General features: G+C 40.3%; 1 protein-coding gene across 1 annotated transcript in view; it reads left to right on the forward strand.

Moving 5' to 3' along the window:
* Positions 1–19,780, forward strand: part of LOC141101162 (cadherin-19-like) — a 296,165-nt gene that overhangs the window by 184,455 nt on the left and 91,930 nt on the right. The window contains exons 7-9 of the mRNA XM_073590021.1: positions 3,828–4,063; positions 6,575–6,708; positions 7,767–7,888. Coding sequence (XP_073446122.1) covers positions 3,828–4,063; positions 6,575–6,708; positions 7,767–7,888 — 492 coding nt within the window. The remainder of the gene's footprint in view (positions 1–3,827; positions 4,064–6,574; positions 6,709–7,766; positions 7,889–19,780) is intronic.

The following is a 19,780-nucleotide window of genomic DNA, read 5'->3' on the forward strand; positions in this document are numbered from 1 at the left end:
GCTCATACAGTGCTCACTGAAGCCTTTCTATATCATCTAAGGAATGTGCTCTTCAGACCATTTTAGGGTAACACAATCATGGACCAGACATCAATAACAGGACAATAAAACTTTCACACATTTACAGTGGGGTAAATAAGTATTTGATCCCTTGCTGATTTTGTTAGTTTGCTCATTGACAAAGACATGAACAGTCAGTAAGTTTAAGGGTAGGTTAATTTTAACATTGAGAGATAGAATATCAAAAATAAAATCAAGAAAATCACATTGTATAAATTAAATAAACTTATTTGCATTTTGCAGTGAGAAATAAGAATTTGATCCCTCTGGCAAATATGACTTAATACTTGATGGCAATACCCTTGTTGGCAAGCATAGCATCAGACATTTTTTGTAGTTGATGAAGAGGTTTGCGCACATGTCAGGAGGAATGTTGGCCCACTCCTCTTTGCAGATCATCTCTAAATCATTAAGCTTTTGAAGCTGTCGCTTGGAAACTCAGAGCTTCAACTCCCTCCATAAGTTTTCTATGGGATTAAAATCTGAAGACTGGCTAGGCCACTCCATGACCTTAATGTGCTTCTTTTGAGCCACTCCTTTGTTGCCTTGGCTGTATGTTTTCATTCATTGTCTTGCTGGAAGACCCAGCCATGACCAATTTTTAATGTCCTGACAGAGAGAAGGAGGTTGTCACTCAGAATTATACTGTATATGGCGCCTTCCATTCTCAAATTGATGCAGTGAGGTAGTCTTGTGCCCTTAGCATAGAAACATCCCCAAAACATAATGTTTCCACTTCCATGCTTGACAGTGGGGACTGTGTTCTTTGGATCATGTGAAACATTTCTCTTCCTCCAAACACTGCGAGTTGAGTGAATGCCAAAGAGCTCAATTTTTGTCTTATCTGAACACAGCAAATTCCCCCAATCACTCACAGAATCATCCAAGTGTTCATTGGAAAACTTCAGATGAGCCTGAACATGTACCTTTTATAGCAGGGGGACCTTGCAGGCACTGCAGGACTTTAAAACCTTTACGGCGTAATGTGTTACTTTACCAATGGTTTTCTTGGTGACTGTGGTCCCACCTGCCTTGAGATCATTAACAAGTGCCCCCATGTAGTTTTAGGCTGATCTCTCACCTTCCTCATGATCAAGGATTCCTCACGAGGTGACATTTTGCATGGTGTCCAAGATGGATGTCGATTGACAGTCATTTTGTATTTCTTCCATTTTCTTACTGTTGCACCAACAGTTGCCTCCTCCTCACCCAGTGTCTTATGGGTTTTGCAGCCCATTCCAGCTTTGTGAAGGCCTGTGATCTTGTCCCTGACATCCTTATAAAGCTCTTTGGTCTTGCCCATGTTGTAGAAGTTAGAGTCTGACTGATTATTTGTGTCTGATCACAGGAGTCTTTTATAGATGTGTCCAAGTAAGACTGCAGCTAATGAGTGGTCTCTATGTGATAAATCCCCTGTTTATCATGCTTTCATTGGGGTTGGTGGCACAATTATTTTTATTGTGCTTTACTAGGATTTAGGTACTAACAGTCTTTGTCCCTAACTAATACTAATTGCTACTTTATTTATGATGTACATGCTGTAAGTGGTTATGTGTGCAGTTGTTTGGACTATCTCCTTTCCTCACATGTATATATATTTAATGTTATGCATGCTCAATATCTGTTTTCACCCATGATTATCCAATACTCAAAACAGTGGATGCAGGCCATCTGGCCCTCTGTTTCTGACTAACGTACTATAGTGTGAAGTAGGAGAGGAGGGACAGTCATCGGATGAGCAGGGGCGCCATTCTTATTATCTTAGCATGCCAACCTCCACATCTAGGTAGGCTCTCAGATAGTTGTTTATCTTGGGTCAGATCACTCATTTCTGCACATTGGCTGAGTGAAACTGATGTTCTTTTGAGCACAATTATATCACTGCAATTTTGCATTTGTTTAGGGATTAGTGACTCAGTATTGACCCTGATTGCTAGGGCTTTTTTGTAAGGCTTTTTGAGATATTGAGTCTCATGGGCTAATCTCTGCATGTTTTCCCACTTTTTAAGCAGAGGTGGATATTAGCCAGATATACAGGGTGGGCCATTTATATTGATACACCTAAATAAAATGGGAATGATTGGTGACATCATCTTCCTGTTTGTGGCACATTAGTATATGGGAGGGGGAAAACTTTTCAAGATTGGTAGTGACAATGGTGGCCATTTTGAAGTCAGCAACTTTGGATCCAACTTTTTTTCCAATGGGAAGAGGGTCATGTGACACGTCAAACTTATTGAGAATTTCACACGAAAAACAATGGTGTTCTTGGTTTTAACTCAGATTTATTCTTTCATGAGTTATTTACAAGTTTATGACCAAGGTGCTCAAGGTGATGCCCATTATGTTGCATTGTCAATGCAATCCTCCTCTACCACTCTTGACACACTGATAACAACACCACAGGAGAAATGCTAGTCTAAGGGGGTCAGATTCTTTGTAGGAATGCTCAGAGCTGACACCTATAATGTGGGGGTGCACCATCTTGCTGGAAAAACTCATGGGACATGCCATCTTCAGTTCATATAGAGGGAAACACATCATCATGTAGCAATATCACATATCCAGTGGCATTGAGGTTTCCATTGATGAAGAATGGCCCCACTACATTTGTACCCCATATACCACACCTTGCCATCAATTATGGGTGTCAGGTCCGAGCATTCCTACATGAACAGTTTCCTGGAAAGTGGATTTGTCATCCTGGGCCAGTTGAATGGCCACCAATGTCTCCCGATGTGACTCCCTTACACTTATCTTTGGGGTCATCTGAAAGCAATTGTCTATGCTGTGAAGATACGAGATGTGCAGGATCTGAAACCACAGATACTGGAAGCCTGTATTAGCATTTTTTCTGTGGTGTTGCTGTCAGTGTGTCAAGAGTGGGAGAGGAGGGTTGCATTGACAATCCAACATAATGGGCAGCACTTTGAACACATTTTATAAGTGGTCATAAACAAAAATAACTCATGAAATAATAAAGTTATGTTAAAACCAAGCACACCATTGTTTTTCTTGTGAAATTCTCAATAAGTTTGATGTGTCACATGACCCTCTTCCCATTGAAAAAAATAAAGTTGGATCCAAAATGACCGACTTCAAAATGGCCACCATGGTCACCACCCATCTTGAAAAGTTTCCCCCCTCCCATATATTAATGTGCCACAAACAGGAAGTTGGTATCACTAACCATTCCCATTTTATTTAGGTGTATCCATATAAATGGCCCACCATGTACATCACACTGGCAATATCACTAGCCTAGAGGGTTAAAATTGTTATACACTCTATTTCTTTAGCCCTTGGACTCGGTGTAGCCCTGTTTTATATATATATTTTATGGCCTTAGGCATTTCTTTTTAGGGGGTATCAAGACTTCTTGTTTTACATTATATTTATTAAAAGTTATATTTTAAATAGGGTTTCTCTTTAGTAAGCTGTTATCAGACTACAGAGACTGGATATAAATGCATGACACAAACAATGAACCGAAGTTATTGCTCCAGGTAAATGTACCAATCATTTCACTTGATGACATAAAGTTTCTATCTCAAACTGGATGGTTGCTTTGAACCTATAACTAGTATAGGCTACAAAGGGTGATCATTTACATATATAAAATAAAAATATTAATTTATTTGCACCTAAAATATTGATTTTTTTCCAGTATATTTGACTTTAAAGTGTGTCTAGATGTAACAATAAGTAAGCCACCTTTGTTTCACATTTTACTTAATTATATATTTTTATACATGTATTATATGCAGCTTGTTGACTTTGAAAGCAGAAGTAGAAGATACAACATTCAAGTCAGAGCGGAGAACAAAAACAATCCTGAACTGTTTGACACAGCAACCATAAGAATCTATGTTGTTGATGTCGATGAACCTCCTGTGTTTCTCAAAAGAGAATATGTAATGGAAATCCCTGAAAGCTCCTCAGTTGGTTCTCATGTTGGTTTCGTCACTGCAAAAGACCCTGACAACACTGATGCTGTAATAAGGTGAATAATCTGTACATTAATATATAACTATTAATTATGTTTTCATGGAGATTGATAAATAATGTCTATGTGCATCATTACTATAATCACCATCATGATATTGTACACAACAAGTTTTACCGTACTAATTCTTGGTTTGTATGTAAGGTTTTCGTACAAGGACAAATGGATATATAGTATTCATATGCAGAAGTTTCCTTCCTTATCATTTCCATCCAGAGATGAGAGGTTTTGAATAAAAAATATTTTTGGATACTTTATCAAGATATGTTTAAGCTTCATCATGGAGCAATTCATTATTGCTTTTTCACTAATTTTTTGCATGAATACATTTCAATTAGTGATTTATTTGCAACCTTTTCATGAAATGATTTGTGCCTTTTTAATATTGGCTTCTGTTGTAAATGTTCTAATTTTAATATCAGTGTGGTTTTTCTAAATGTTTGAGACAGATTCATCAGTTATGACTTTAAAAAAATCTATTTCTTTGCAAAAATGTGCTTCAGTTTATCTCTGGGGTAAATTTTGTACCTAGGAAATATTTGTAGAAATTTTGCCACATTTTGCTGAACATGTGAATTTTTGCTTTAAAGTAGTGCAAAAAAGGTTAAGAGCAAAATTAAAGACTTTGCGCAAAGTTCATAAACTATTCTCAAATTTGGCACAAAAACACGTCAATGAATAACACTAGACAAAATATAAGAGTGATTTAACCCCTTTCATGACATATGACATATTTTTACATTATAAGTTGTGTCACTCACTTTAATGCATGACATGACACAGAGCCTGTACCTTTTCCCTGATATGACTGCTGATTTAATCAGCTGTCATGTGCCTGTAAAGACTGCTGTCAATCTCTAAGGCTAGGTTCACATTTGCGTATGGAGGAACTGCGGCCGTCTGCGGACTTCCTCCGTGAAGCTCCACCCACAGCTGCACCTCCTCCAGTCAGCTCCGCCTACCGTCGCATTCTTCTGCATGCAGCCTGCATACCCTATCTTTAACATACGGTATGCTGGTCGTGCGGCTGTATGCAGATGCCTCCACATGCGTCGTTTTGACGATGCGGCGCTCGCATAAAATTCCAACATGATGCTCTTGACGCGGGTCGCTGCATTGTCAAAATGACGCATGCGGAGGCATCAACATACATCCGCTCGACCTGCATACCCAATGTTAAAGACAGGGTGCGCAGGCCGCATGCAGAAGTATGCGGCCATAGGCAGAGCTGACCGGAGGAGGTGCCGCCGTGGGCGGAGCTTCACAGAGGAAGTCTGCAGATGGCCACAGATCCTCCATATGCAAATGTGAAGCCAGCCTAACAGCGGGATTTAACAAGCACCAGCCAGAAATGCATCATTGATCCCACTGATCGGCACATCTGTCATGTGATCGCCGAGGACAAATTATTAATATTTATATAGCACCATTGATTCCATGGTGCTGTACATGAGAAGGGGTTACATACAAATTACAGATATCACTTACAGTAAACAAACTAACAATGACAGACTGATACAGAGTGGAGAGAGGACCCTGCCCTTTCGGGCTTACAAATGTATTTTCATGACAGCTGGGTGTATACAGAAGACCCGTGCCTGTCACTATGTTACTCCTGTAAATATCGGCTCACAGGAGATTGTGATTTCTAGACCACTTAGCATAGCTGATCCACTGCTATCTACAGCACAAGTGATCTTATGAATTTAAATAAATACTCTCGCCTCTAATAAATACACATACATAGAAATGGCTACTTATACTGTACATGCACAAGTATATACTATCATATACACACTTAGATAAAGATTAGAGTTGAGTGACGTTGCCTTTTTTAGGGTCGAGTCAGGTTTAATGAAACCCGACTTTCTCAAAAGTCGAGTTGAACGAAATCGTCCGACTATTGTGAAAAGTCGAAGGTCCGTCTGAAACACGAAACCCAATGCAAGTCAATGGGTAAGTAAAGTCGGCAGGGAGTGGAGGACAGTAAACACATCTGCATGCCGGACTGCTTTTTTAAAGTGCGCGAAAACTCTCTCTCCGGACGCTGCACGTCATCTCATTGCCCACAGTGTACGCCCTTGCTCAGTGGCTGAAAAAAAGTAACATGCAAGTCGGAAATCCGACTTTGGCGCTTGTTTTGCCAACCGCATGGCCGACTTCACGCTGTGGTCGGGTTTTGGTCGGTGAAAACCGACTTTGCCATAAATTGGCGACTTATGAATCTGGCCAACCTTTTTCACTCAACTCTAATAAAGATACTTGCACACACATGTACAAACATACATACATCACATGCTATATATAGAGATAAAGCTTTGCACACAAGTCATAATGTTATATTTACATTTGAATAGCTATTCTAGATTTTACTTTTTGTCGCTAAGAAAAGTGTAAGGTGAAATCTGTTAAGTCACACGTCAGACAGTTCTCACAACTGCCACTCTGTAAATGAATTGAAGAAACATTAAGAGTTATTAATATTGCTGCAAAAATACTTTTCTCTAGGTATGCCATGCTACACAACAAGCACTACAGATTATTTGATATTCATCCAAGTAATGGTTCTATTTTTACACTAAAATCTTTGGATCGGGAAGTCGATCATTGGTATAATATGACAGTAACTGCAACAGAGGCAAGTAAGTGATTATTGTAACGTGTCTAGTTATTATCTAACTATCTATCCTTCTATCTATCTTTCTACCTATCTATCCAGGTGCCCACCAGTAACTAACTCCGGGACCCCACTTTGCAGCTACATGCACATGTGACAAAATCCTTAATCACAATTTATATAAGCATGAACTGGGAGATTGTTAAATGAATAAGATGCCACCTTTGTCTGTACATAGTAATTCAAGTTTATGGTGTAAGGTACTGCTCATAGAAGAGGATGGTAGCCCGCTCTTGCGCAGGTGGCCCACAGGAGGATTCTACTCATATACTGTGGGCCAGTCCAATCCTCTCTCTCTCTATCAATCCACTAGCTCTAAACAACCGTAATAAAAGCAGAATAAAGGTGTTGTCTCCTTTCAAAATAAGACTACAGAAGTGGTCGATTGATCACCATTGGCCCCGCTCTTCCACTCTTGGCTAACAGCCTCCAGGAGCCATTGCCAATGTCAGACATTCAGAATATTGTATCCCCATGTAATATAAGGATCTCTGACAGAATTCAGACAGGGTATCTCTCTGTTCTGACACATAAATACAGACTACTAGAGGGGGATCCATTTTATGATGTCCATATGCTTAATTGAGCACATTATTATTATTTATGAGGAAAGGGATGCATAATAAAAATAATTACGGTAATCTTAAAAACTACAAGTCACGACTGGTAAAGGAGGAGAGCGGACCCTGCCCGCGAGGGCTCACAATCTACAAGGGATGGGTGAGGATACAGTAGACAGGGGTAGAGCTGGTCGTGCAGTGGTTTGGTCAATCGGTGGTTACTGCAGTTTGCAGGCTTGTCAGAAAAGGTTGGTCTTCAGGTTCCTTTTGATGGTTTCCATGGTAGGTGAGAGTCTGATATGTTGAGGTAGAGAGTTCCGGCACATAGATTGGTTTCGTCTTCATGACGCAACCCAAATAAGTCAGTAAGTTTAGTTAGTCAGCAAACGCCCACATTTTAGTGATTTTGCTTTTAAAACTTTTTATTTATTGAACATTGCCTTTATTTTTGTTTCCCATATAGAAACTCCAGCCTATGTATCCCATGTACATGTGTACATTCGAGTAATGGACATCAATGATAATGCTCCTCAACTTCAAGGCATACCTGATATATATGTTTGTGAGAAATCGAGGATTGGACAGGTGACTTACATAAATTCATTCTAAAATCTGAATTAGTATACTGTATGTATAATTCCCATGCTGCCGTCTATGGTCTTGTTATACCTGCTAGACAATACGTATTTGCACAGGAGCTTCAAACCCTGAGGCCATAACGAAATGCATTAGGCAGGTTATATAAAAGGTTTCAGAGTAGTGCAAGATTTTCCTACTGCAGAGATCACTGTCACATGGAAGAACATTGTTTTGTTCTGCTTTGCTTCAGGGCATAGCTAAGTTGTGCTCTGAAGATAATTAGCAAGTGAAGACAACACATGGTAAAGGTATATGACTGCGGAGATGCCAAACCGACCATCTATAGCACATAGTAAGGAATGTAGGTGAATGAAAAGATATATTGCATAGACTAGAGATAATTGAAATATTTTTTATGTCAGTGCTTCTGTTTATAATAACAAATAGTTTAAAAAGTAACTAAACTTTTATTTTTTGAAAATACTTAGTCCAACATGGAAAGTTTTGAAGCTTTGCAAATCACTTTCTTAGGGAATTTGTCTTCATTCCTGATCAAAATTGAATGTATTTGGCTTCCAAACCCCTGCTTTTCCACAGATTACTTTCCTGCTTTCAGCTTCACTGATTTCAGAATGTGTCATTTGGAGAACTATGATGGCAGGTAAGGATCAGCACCGGTCTGTTCCTCTTAGTGTTTTCCTTACGGCTCGCTCACACCGCCATATACATTGGACGAATGGTATCCAATTTTCATCAGACAGCACTCGGACGGCTGAGAACCAATTTTTTTCACTGACAGAATCTGTCATTAAAAAACAGAGATTTCACTCTGAAATCGGATTCCACTTAGCTATTCATGGTTATTGGTGCATGGAAAACATTAGACTGCACTCGGATGACATCTAAGTGCAGTCCGTTTTCTGCAAACTTGCACAATGGAAAATATTGAGACCTTTTGTTATCCATCTTCTCCTCACAGTGTCCTACGATTCTCTCATCTGAGAAAATCAGATCACAGTATGCTAACACTTGGATCGATCAGAATGTCATTAGCATAATCGACCCTATTCTTTCGAATGAGACAATCTACCGTCATGTGACTTTGGCCTTAAAAGAAAAATCGCCTGCAGCTTATCCCTAAAGTTAGTGAGACAGATGAGTATTTTCTTATGTCATTTGCAAGTATCACTTTCATGCAAGTTGTTAAAGGAACGAAGACAATTCCACAAATAAAGCAATTTACAAAGTTTTAAAAACTTTCCATGGAAGACAAAATTATTATTATTTATTATTAATAAAAAATGGCAATTAAGAAAATAAACCAATGTAAGAGAGTAAAGGCCCCATTACACATAACGATGTCCCTGCGATCCCACCAACGATCCGACATGATGGGATCGCTGGGACATCGTTAGCCCCTCCAGCGATCAGGACCAGCGACGCTGGTCACTGGTTTCTAATGTAAACATTGGGTATCCAGGAGCCTCGGCTCCTGGATACCCGCTGTTTACCTTGGAAACCGGTGTATATGCTGGTTTCCAAGGTAAACATCGGGTATCTAAGAGCTGCGCGACTCCAGGATATGCACTGTTTACCTTGGAAACCAGCGTGTACACAGCATGTACAACATGTTGCTGATCGCTGGTCTCTCGCTGGCACACGCAGCGATGCGTGCTGGCCAGTGGGAGACCAGCGATCAAAAACAGCCCAGGCCGATTGAGCGCGGCAGGGGGGCCGGTCGCTGATCCCCATCACACACAGCGATCTTGCTGGCAAGATCGCTGTGGCGTCACAAAAACAGCGATCTCGCTAGTGAGATCGCTGTGTGTGACGGGGCCTTAAGATTGAATGAATATTTTGGACTACTGCAGTACTCTGCTATGTTTTCTGATAAGACTGATTTAGTACATGAAAAAAACTGATGGCATACAACCATCTCTATGGCATATATTTTTTTCCATTTTTACAGATTCCTTGCAATTAACATTTGACATTGTATTTGGATTGATAACATTTTTAATTGTTCATATATAAGAATTTATGTCATACAGATGTGAAAAAACATATGGTTGACATATGGGTAGCATACATAAAAATTAATAATTTAACATAGGCTCATATTGAACCTCTTTTGAGCCATTTAATGCAAATGCGGTCTATAAATGTTCAACTGATCTAAACCTTTATGGATAGGGAAAAAAAGATAGTAACCATTGTTATCCAACAGCCTATTTAACAACACAATCCGGCATCAGACACTGTAGCCTGCTTAAATTGTAAAAGTGGTCTAAAAATTATCCCTTTTTGGGGGCAGTTGCCTTCACTGCTAGTGTTTATACACAGGCCATGCAAATGGAAGAAGCAATGGCTTTTTTATGTGGGTGGATACAAAATGTGTGCCAGGGGTTAAAGGGAAGCATCGGCAGGGAGGGCGCTCCCTCCGTGCTTCCCTGAGCCCCCCACAGCAGCGCAATGTGCAGCGCTGCTGCGGGGGGCTCCTTCCCTGCAGGTCCCCGGATCCAATATGGCGACGGGGACCTTCAGGGGCCTGCAGGGAGCGGGCTTCCTCATGCCTGCAAAGCGCAGGCAAGGAGGAAGCCTGCAGCACTGCCTGTGACAGATTGCTGACCTGTCACTGCAATCTGTGATGTGACCGATCAGCGATCTGTCACAGGACAGTGATGTCCCACCTGGGACAATGTAAGAAAGTTAAAAAAAAAAAGTGTAAAAATGATTAAAAAAAAAAAAAATCGCTAAATAAATTTAAAAAAAAAAAAATTCCCTAATAAATTCATTTTTTGGAAATGAAAAAAAAAACTATAAAAGTACACATATTTGGTATCGCCACATCCATAACGTCCCGCCCTATAAAACTGTCCCATTAGTTAACCCCTTTAGCGAACCCCTTAAACAATAAAAAACGAAGCAAAAAATAATGATTTGTTATCATACCGCCGTACAAAAAGTGCAATAACGCGCGATCAAAAAGACGCATATAAATATCCATGGAACCGCTGAAAACGTCATCTTGCCCCACAAAAAACGAGCCACAACACAGCATCATCAGCGAAAACATAAAAAGTTATAGCTCGCAGAATAAAGCGATGCAAAAATAATTATTTTTTATATAAAATGTTTTTCATTGCATAAAAGCGCCAAAACATAAAATAGACATAAATGAGGAATCGCTGTAACCATACTGACCCGAAGCATAAAACTGCTTTATCAATTTTACCGCACGTGGAATGGTGTAAACGCACCCCCCAAAAGAATGTCATGAAACGCTGGTTTTTGTTCATTCTGCGTCCCAAAAATCGGAATAAAAAGCGATCAAAAGATGTCACGTGCCCGAAAATGATACCAATAAAAACGTCACCTCGTCCCACAAAAAAATAAGACCTTACATGACTCAGTGGGTCAAAATATGGAAAAATTATAGCTCTCAATATGTGGTGATGCAAAAACTATTTTTACAATAAAAGTGTCTTTTAGCGTGTGACAGCTGCCAAATATAAAAACCGCCATAAATAGTAAATCAAACCCCCCGTTATCACCACCATAGTTAAGAAAAAATAATAAAGTTAAAAAAATGTACTTATTTACATTTTCCCGTTAGGGTTAGGGCTGAGATTAGGGTTAGGGGTGTGTTTGGGTTAGGGTTGGAGTTAGAATTGGGGGGTTTCCACTGTTTAGGCACATCAGGTGCTCTCCAAACTCAACATGGCATCTGATCTCTATTTCAGCCAATTCTGCGTTGAAAAAGTCAAATGGTGCACCTTCCCCTCCAAGCTCTGCCATGCACCCAAACAGTGCTTTACCCCCACATATGGGGTATCAGCCTACTCAGGACAAATTGCAAAACAACTTTTGGGGTCCAATTTCTCCTGTTACCCTTAGGAAAATAAAAAATTGGGGGCAAAAATATCATTTTTGTGGAAAAAAGTAAGATTTTTTTATTTTCACGCCCGGGCGTTATAAACTTCTGTGAAGCACTTTGGGGTTCAAAGTTCTCATCTATATAAGTTCCATGGGGGTCTAGTTTCCAAAATGGGGTCACATGTGGGGAGTTTGAATAGTTTAGGCACATCAAAGGCTCTCCAAACGCACATGACACCCGCAGACCATTCCATCAAAGTCTGCATTCCAAAACGTCACTACTTCCCTTCCGAGCCCCGACGTGTGCCCATACAGTAGTTTTCTCCCACATATGGGATATCAGCGTACTCAGGACAAATTGGACAACAACTTTTGGGGTACAATTTCTCCTGGTACCCTTGGGAAAATAAAAAAATTGGGGACTAAAAGATAATGTTTGTGGAAAAAATACGATTTTTTTATTTTCACGCCCGGGCATTATAAACTTCTGTGAAGCACTGGGGCGTTCAAAGTTCTCACCACACATCTAGATAAGTTCCTTAGGGGGGTCTAGTTTCCAAAATGGTGTCATTTGTGGGGGGTTTCCACTGTTTTGTTACATCAGGGGCTTTCCAAACGCGACATGGTGTCCGATCTCAATTCCAGCCAAAAAAGTCAAATGGCGCTGCTTCACTTCCTAGCTCTGCCATGCGCTCAAATAGTTGTTTACACCCACATATGGGGTATCAGCGTACTCAGGACAAATTGCACAATAATTTTTATGGCCCTGTTACCTTTGGGAAAATAAAAATTGGGGGTGAAAAGATAATTTTTGTGGACAAAATATGATTTTTTAATTGTACCGCTGTACGTTATAAACTTCTGTGAAACCCTTGTTGTTTTAAAGTTCTCACCACATATCTAGATTAGTTCCTTGTGGGGTCTAGTTTCCAAAATGGGGTCACTTGTGGGGGGTTTCCACTGTTTAAGTACATCAGGGGCTCTCCAAACGTGACATGGCGTCCGATCTGAATTCCAGCCAATTTTGCATTGAAAAAGTCAAACGGCGCTCCTTCCCTTCTGAGCTCTGCCATGCACCGAAACAGTGCTTCTCCCCACATATCAGGTATCACCGTACTCAGGACAATAACTTTTGCAGTCCAATTTCTCAAAATAAAAAAAACTGAACCGGAAAAAAGTTAAATGTTCATTTTTTTAAAATATTCAAAAAATTCCTGTGAAGCACCTGAAGGGTTAATAAACTTCTTGAATGTGGTTTTGAGCACCTTAAGGGGTGCAGTTTTTATAATGGTGTCACTTTTAGGTATTTTCTATCATATAGACCCCTCAAAGTGGCTTCAAATGTGATGTGGTCCGTAAAAATAAAATGGTGTTGCAAAAATTAGAAATCGCTGGTCAACTTTTAACCCTTATAACTTCCTAACAAAAAAAAATTTTGGTTCCAAAATTGTACTGATGTAAAGTAAACATGTGGGAAATGTTACTTATTAAGTTTTTTGTGTGCCATATCTCTGTAATTTAAGGGCATAAAAATTCAACGTTGGAAAATTGCAACATTTTCAAAAATTTTGCCAAATTTCTGTTTTTTTCACAAATAAACAAGTTATTTGAATGAAATTTTACTACTACCATGAAGTACAATGTCACGAGAAAACAATGTCAAAATCACTGAGATCCATGGAAATGTTTCAGAGTTATTACCTCATAAAGGGACAGTGGTCAGAATTGTAAAAATTGGCCTGGGAGTTTAACGTGCAAACCACCCTTGGTAGTGAAAGGTTTAAAGAGCTATTTCCTTTGCTAAATGAAGATGCAAGAGCATTTTTACAGGATGCCAAAAAATAATCTTTTTGCTAATTGAGCTAAAATAGGTATCCTCAGCAGCACGTTTGGAAGAAAAGAAGTAATATCTTTTCAACCAGTAGAAGAAAAACATCCCCTCTGTGGTCTCCAGCAGCCAGGAGATGTGTCTGACATGGTTATGCTGTAGCAGTGGTTAGTGATTTAGTACAGGGCAAACAATGAGATGTCTGGTAGAGAAGGGTCAGCAATGGCTGCCCCAGAAGCAGCAGTACTACAGTACAGATGACATGATGAACAGGGAGTAGATGCCCAGTTGAGCATGTGCCATGGGCACTTATTGGCAGCAGAAGGGTGTAGTAGAAAACAGACAATGAACAGGAATGCAGATTACATTGACAATTTTATTGGCGTAAGTCATAGCTGAAAAGTCAGCAATGTTACATACCTTTTTATTTTGACAAAGGTAAAGTTTTTCATGCTTGTGATGGATAACTAGGTCCAATCGGGTGTGAGAGAATCAGCGGTCATGCTTCTCTGATATTACATTGCATGCTGGACATGGAATAAAGTCTTTAGAAAACTGGACCAGTTACTGCCACTTGTTCAATCTGCTGATTCAGAAGTCCAATAAATCTAGGCTCAAGCTCTCTTCTTTACTTGCACCCCAATTAGTCAGCTCATTCACTTCATCCTCCCAGATTCTCACCTGCTTATCCAGCATTTCTGTGGATCATTCACTGTGATCAGCACAGCACCTTCATTCAGCAGAGCTAGGGTAAGTTTGTATAAGTCCTTTACCGTTCATCAGTGTATCTTGCTATGGTAGATTTGTATCTCCTGCACGCTTTGAGTATAGGGCTGAGTATAGGGCTGAGTATAGGGCTTAGTATAGGGCTTAGTATAGGGCTTAGTATAGGGCTTAGTATAGGGCTTATGTGTGAAAGGCAGGACTTTCACTTTCACTTTTACGTTATTATCTTTGAATCGTCCTGTGAGCGCGGTGCCTTTCTCTATTTACTTATTTAACCCTTTTTTGGCAGAACACAGCTTCTGTCTAGGCACCAGCAGCTCTCCCTTTCTATTGGTAGCGCTGGTGTATATCTGTATAAAAGGTGAAAACATGTATATAATAATCACAGGGGTATCATGACAAATTTGTCTAAGTACATGTGGTGATGACCCCAAAACTACACTGCAAAAGTGACTGAAGATAATAATAAAAGATTTGCAATCAACTGGTAACAATACCTAAGCAAAGTGGGCATAAGTGACTGTGGATGACTGCGCCATTGATTGAGCAGGATTGAGTGCCTCCTACTCTGCATTTTTGTTTACCTTTTTAAACTTATCCAAAACAAACAAAAAAACAAACAAAGACCTGTGCTAAAAGGATTAAATAGAGGCTGCAAAAGTGGACAAATGATGTACAAAGTCACCACCTAAGTTAACATGTATCAATTCAATAAAGGTACAAACTACAAATACCATAGATAGTCGCACATAAAACAATAGCACTAAATACTCATCCTCAAGGAAACCAGCATGCACTCCCCAGAAAAAAGGGGATGATGATGAGAGCTGCAGTGGATCAATCACACAGATGCGGTAACAATGCTGGTTTGTGCATGAAGCGACGCTGTGGAAAAAAAAGGTGAGTGTGTCCCGGAATAAACAAGGACATAAATTACAGAGACAGCAGGGGTTACATACCAGGCAGAAGTAACTGGAGCACAGTACAGGGCGATAATGACTTAGGAAGTCTGTGCACAGATGGTGTGCTGCCAAAACAAGAAGCATGTGCACAAGGCATAGGGGAGAGCAGGATGTGAAAGGAGCGGGAAGGGAAAGCCCCGGCAGAAGGCTTCCCTGGAAACCCGCTTAGAAACGGTCGCCCGAGAGTACCTGGGAGTGTGACGTCACAGCCTGTACGGGGCAGTAAACAGGCCAAAAAGCAAACCAACGCGTTTCGAAGACGCAAACTGTCTTTTTCATTAGGGTGCCTGAGCTGCCCAGGCAGCACCCATAAATACCCTCGGTGGCTAGCAAATTAACCCTCCTCCTGCCTCCTATTAGAAAGGACTGGAGAATATCTAATACCGCTCTCTAAACATGATGTGAAAAGACATAAATAAAAGAATACCTCTAAAGAACAGCGAATCAATAAGTGCAATAAAAATAAAAGTAAATGTGCACATTTTAACCAAAAATGTACAAAAAAGGGGGAACAAAAACAGAGAAAAAAAAAAAGGAAAAAATGTAAAAATAGGAAGCATAAAATAAAAAATGAAGAATGAAATAATGGGTTAATGTGCAAAACTATTAAAATAGTCCTCCTTTTATTAATAATTGGACATTCAGAACATAAAAAATCAAAAACATATTTTTTATGAAAAAAACTTAGTTTTTATTTTAGAAATATATAAAAAATATATAAAAACCAGGCCCATAAACCGGGCACCAAATACCAATTCGTTTGCATATAACAGACGCCTGTTGACTCAGGCAGACAGCCAAATAGTGGTGCAAAGAGTACATATAATGACCCTCAGAAACATATCACTAAAACATACAAAAATGTGCAGCTAATTATACTACTAGCTCGTAATTAAAACAATATTAAATTAAATTAAATCCTCCAACTAGCAAATGAGTGCTTTAAAATTCAGCTGTCGAAAAAAAATTATATAAAAAAAAAAAATTAAAATTAACCATGATGATTTACTAGAAGGCATAGGTTTCTAACTCCTGATTGAGGCCATTTGGGGCCAGACAATCAAGAGTATAAATCCATTTTACTCAGCCCTAGACATGGCTTTGATGAAATCACCACCTCTAGGGTTCTGTTGCACCTTCTGGATGGCACAAAAAATTGCACCTTTCGCCGATTTATTGTGAAATTCATTAAAATGACGTGATAATGGGTGACCGTCATAGCCCTTTTTGATGTTAGTGAGGTGTTCTTTAATGCGAGTCATTAACTTCCTTTTTGCACGTCCTACATATAGCTTGCCACAAGGGAACTCAATGATATAAATAACCCCTGTTGTGTAACACGAGAGATTCTCCTTAATAGAGTATTCCCTATTAGTCCTTGGGTCCATAAATGTGGACCTACGCAGTTTCTTAACCCCTTAGCGACAGAGCCAGTTTGCAGCTTAATGACCAGGCCAATTTTTTACAATTCTGACCACTGTCCCTTTATGAGGTTATAACTCTGGAACGCTTTAATGGATCCTGCTGATTCTGAGATTATTTTTTTGTGACATATTGTACTTCATGTTAGTGGTAAAATTTCTTCGATAAGTCTTGTGTTTATGAAAAAAACAGAAATATGGCAAAAAAATTTAAAATTTTGCAATTTTAAAAATTTAAATTTTTATGCCCTTAAATCAGAGAGATGTGTCACATAAATTTCTTAATAAATAACATTTCCCACATGTCTACTTTACATCAGCACAATTTTGGATGCAAAATTTTTTTTGTTAGGAAGTTATAAGGGTTAAAAGTTGACCAGCGATTTCTCATTTTTACAACAAAATTTACAAAGCCATTTTTTTTAGGGACCACATCATATTTAAAGTCATTTTGAGGGGTGTATATGACAGAAAATACCCAAAAGTGGCACCATTCTAAAAACTAGACCCCTCAAGGTGCTCAAAACCACATTCAAGAAGTTTATTAACCCTTTAAGTGCTTCACAGGAACGAAAGCAATGTGGATGGAAAAAATTAACATTTAACTTTTTTTTGGAAAAAAATTACTTCAGAACCAATTTTTTTTTATTTTCACAAGTGTTAAAAGAGAAAATCAACCACAAAATTTGTTGTACAATTTCTCCTGAATACGCCGATACCCCATATATGGGGGTAAACCCCTTTTTCAGCACACGGCAGAGCTCGCAAGTGATGGAGCACCGTTTGACTTTTTCAAAGCAGAATTGGCTGGAATTAAGATCGGATGCCATGTTGCGTTCGGAGAGCGCTTAATGTGCCTAAACAGTGGAAAACTCCAACAAGTGACCCCATTTTGGAAACTAGACCCATTAAGGAACTTATCTAGATGTGTGGTGAGCACTTTGAACCTTCAAGTGCTTCACAGAAGTTTATAACGTAGAGCCGTGAAAATAAGAAATCCATTTTTTTTCCACAAAAATGATCTTTTCGCCCCCAAATTTTTATTTTTACAAGGGTAACAGGAGAAATCATACCCCCACAGTTATTATGCGATTTGTCCTGAGTACGCTGATACCCCATATGTGGGGAGGAACCACTGTTTGGGTGCATGGGAGAGCTTGGAAGGGAAGGAGTGCCATTTTGGAATGCAGATTTTGATGGAATGGTCTGCGGGCATCATGTTGCGTTTGCAGAGCCCCTGATGGGCCTAAACAGTGGAAACCCCCAACAAGTGACTCCATTTTGGAAACTAGACCCATGAAGGAACTTATCTAGATGTGTGGTGAGCACTTTGAACCTTCAAGTGCTTCACAGAAGTTTATAACGTAGAGCCGTGAAAATAAGAAATCCATTTTTTTTCCACAAAAATGATCTTTTCGCCCCCAAATTTTTATTTCTACAAGGGTAACAGGAGAAATCATACCCCCAAAGTTATTATGCGATTTGTCCTGAGTACACTGATACCCCATATGTGGGGGGGAACCACTGTTTGGGCGCATGGGAGAGCTCGGAAGGGAAGGAGTGCCATTTTGGAATGCAGACTTTGATGGAATGGTCTGCGGGCATCATGTTGCGTTTGCAGAGCCCCTGATGGGCCTAAACAGTGGAAACCCCCCACAAGTGACCCCATTTTGGAAATTAGACCCCCTAAGGAAATTATCTAGATGTGTGGTGAGCACTTTGAACCCCCAAGCGCGTCACAGAAGTTTATAAATGCAGAGCCGTGAAAATAAAAAGTCTTTTTTATTTCCACAAAAGTGATTTTTTAGACCCCAATTTTTAGACCCCCAAAGTTGGTAAATAGTGGAAACCCCTCAATTCTTGCTCCAACCCTAACCCCAACACACCCCTAACCCTAATCCCAACCCTAATCCCTAATCCTAACCCTAATCCTAGTTCGCCCTAACCCTAGCCCAACCCTAGCCCTAACCCTAGCCCAACCCTGACCCTAGCCCAACCCTAACCCTTAACCCTAGCCCAACCCTAACCCTAGCCCAACCGTAACCCTTAACCCTAGCCCAACCCTAACCCTAGCCCTAACCCTAGCCTAGCCCTAACCATAGCCTAACCCTAGCCTAACCCTAACCCTAGCCTAACCCTAACCCTAACCCTAGCCTAACCCTAACCCTAGCCTAACCCTAGCCTAACCCTAACCCTAGCCTAACCCTAACCCTAGCCTAACCCTAGCCTAACCCTAACCCTAGCCTAACCCTAACCCTAACCCTAGCCTAACCCTAGCCTAACCCTAGCCTAACCCTAACCCTAACCCTAGCCTAACCCTAGCCTAACCCTAACCCTAACCCTAGCCTAACCCTAACCCTAGCCTAACCCTAGCCTAACCCTAACCCTAGCCTAACCCTAACCCTAGCCTAACCCTAGCCTAACCCTAGCCTAACCCTAACCCTAGCCTAACCCTAACCCTAGCCTAACCCTAGCCTAACCCTAGCCTAACCCTAGCCTAACCCTAGCCTAACCCTAACCCTAACCCTAGCCTAACCCTAGCCTAACCCTAACCCTAGCCTAACCCTAACCCTAGCCTAACCCTAACCCTAACCCTAGCCTAACCCTAACCCTAACCCTTATGGAAAACTGAAAAAAAAAATATTTTTTTTATTTCATTATGTGTGCCTATATAAGGGGGTGATAAACGGGGGGTTATGTACTATTTTTATTATTTTGATCACTATGATCGTTTATCATAGTGATCAAAATAATGAATGGAATCTGCCAGCCGGAGCCAGCAGATTCCCGGCGGGCGCACTGCGCATGCGCCCGCCATTTTCAAGATGGCGGCGCCCATCGGATGACGCCGGCGGGCGCGGGACCACCGGGAGGGGACGGAGGACAAGGGAGAGGTACCGGGAGGGGACCGGGGGGATCGGGGACCCTATTTCTCTATCCTCTGATGTGCGATCACATCAGAGGAAAGAGAAATTAAATGTAAAATTGCAGCTTTTTTTTTTTTTGCGGTCGCCGTTATAGGGTTAATAACGGCGATCGCAAAAGCGGGGGTCGGTAAAAACTGACCGATTCATGTTCTCTGGGG

The sequence above is a fragment of the Dendrobates tinctorius genome, unplaced genomic scaffold (assembly GCF_039654945.1).
Source record: "Dendrobates tinctorius isolate UK_male_01 unplaced genomic scaffold, ASM3965494v1 ptg000115l, whole genome shotgun sequence".
Taxonomy (NCBI): Eukaryota; Metazoa; Chordata; class Amphibia; order Anura; family Dendrobatidae; genus Dendrobates; species Dendrobates tinctorius.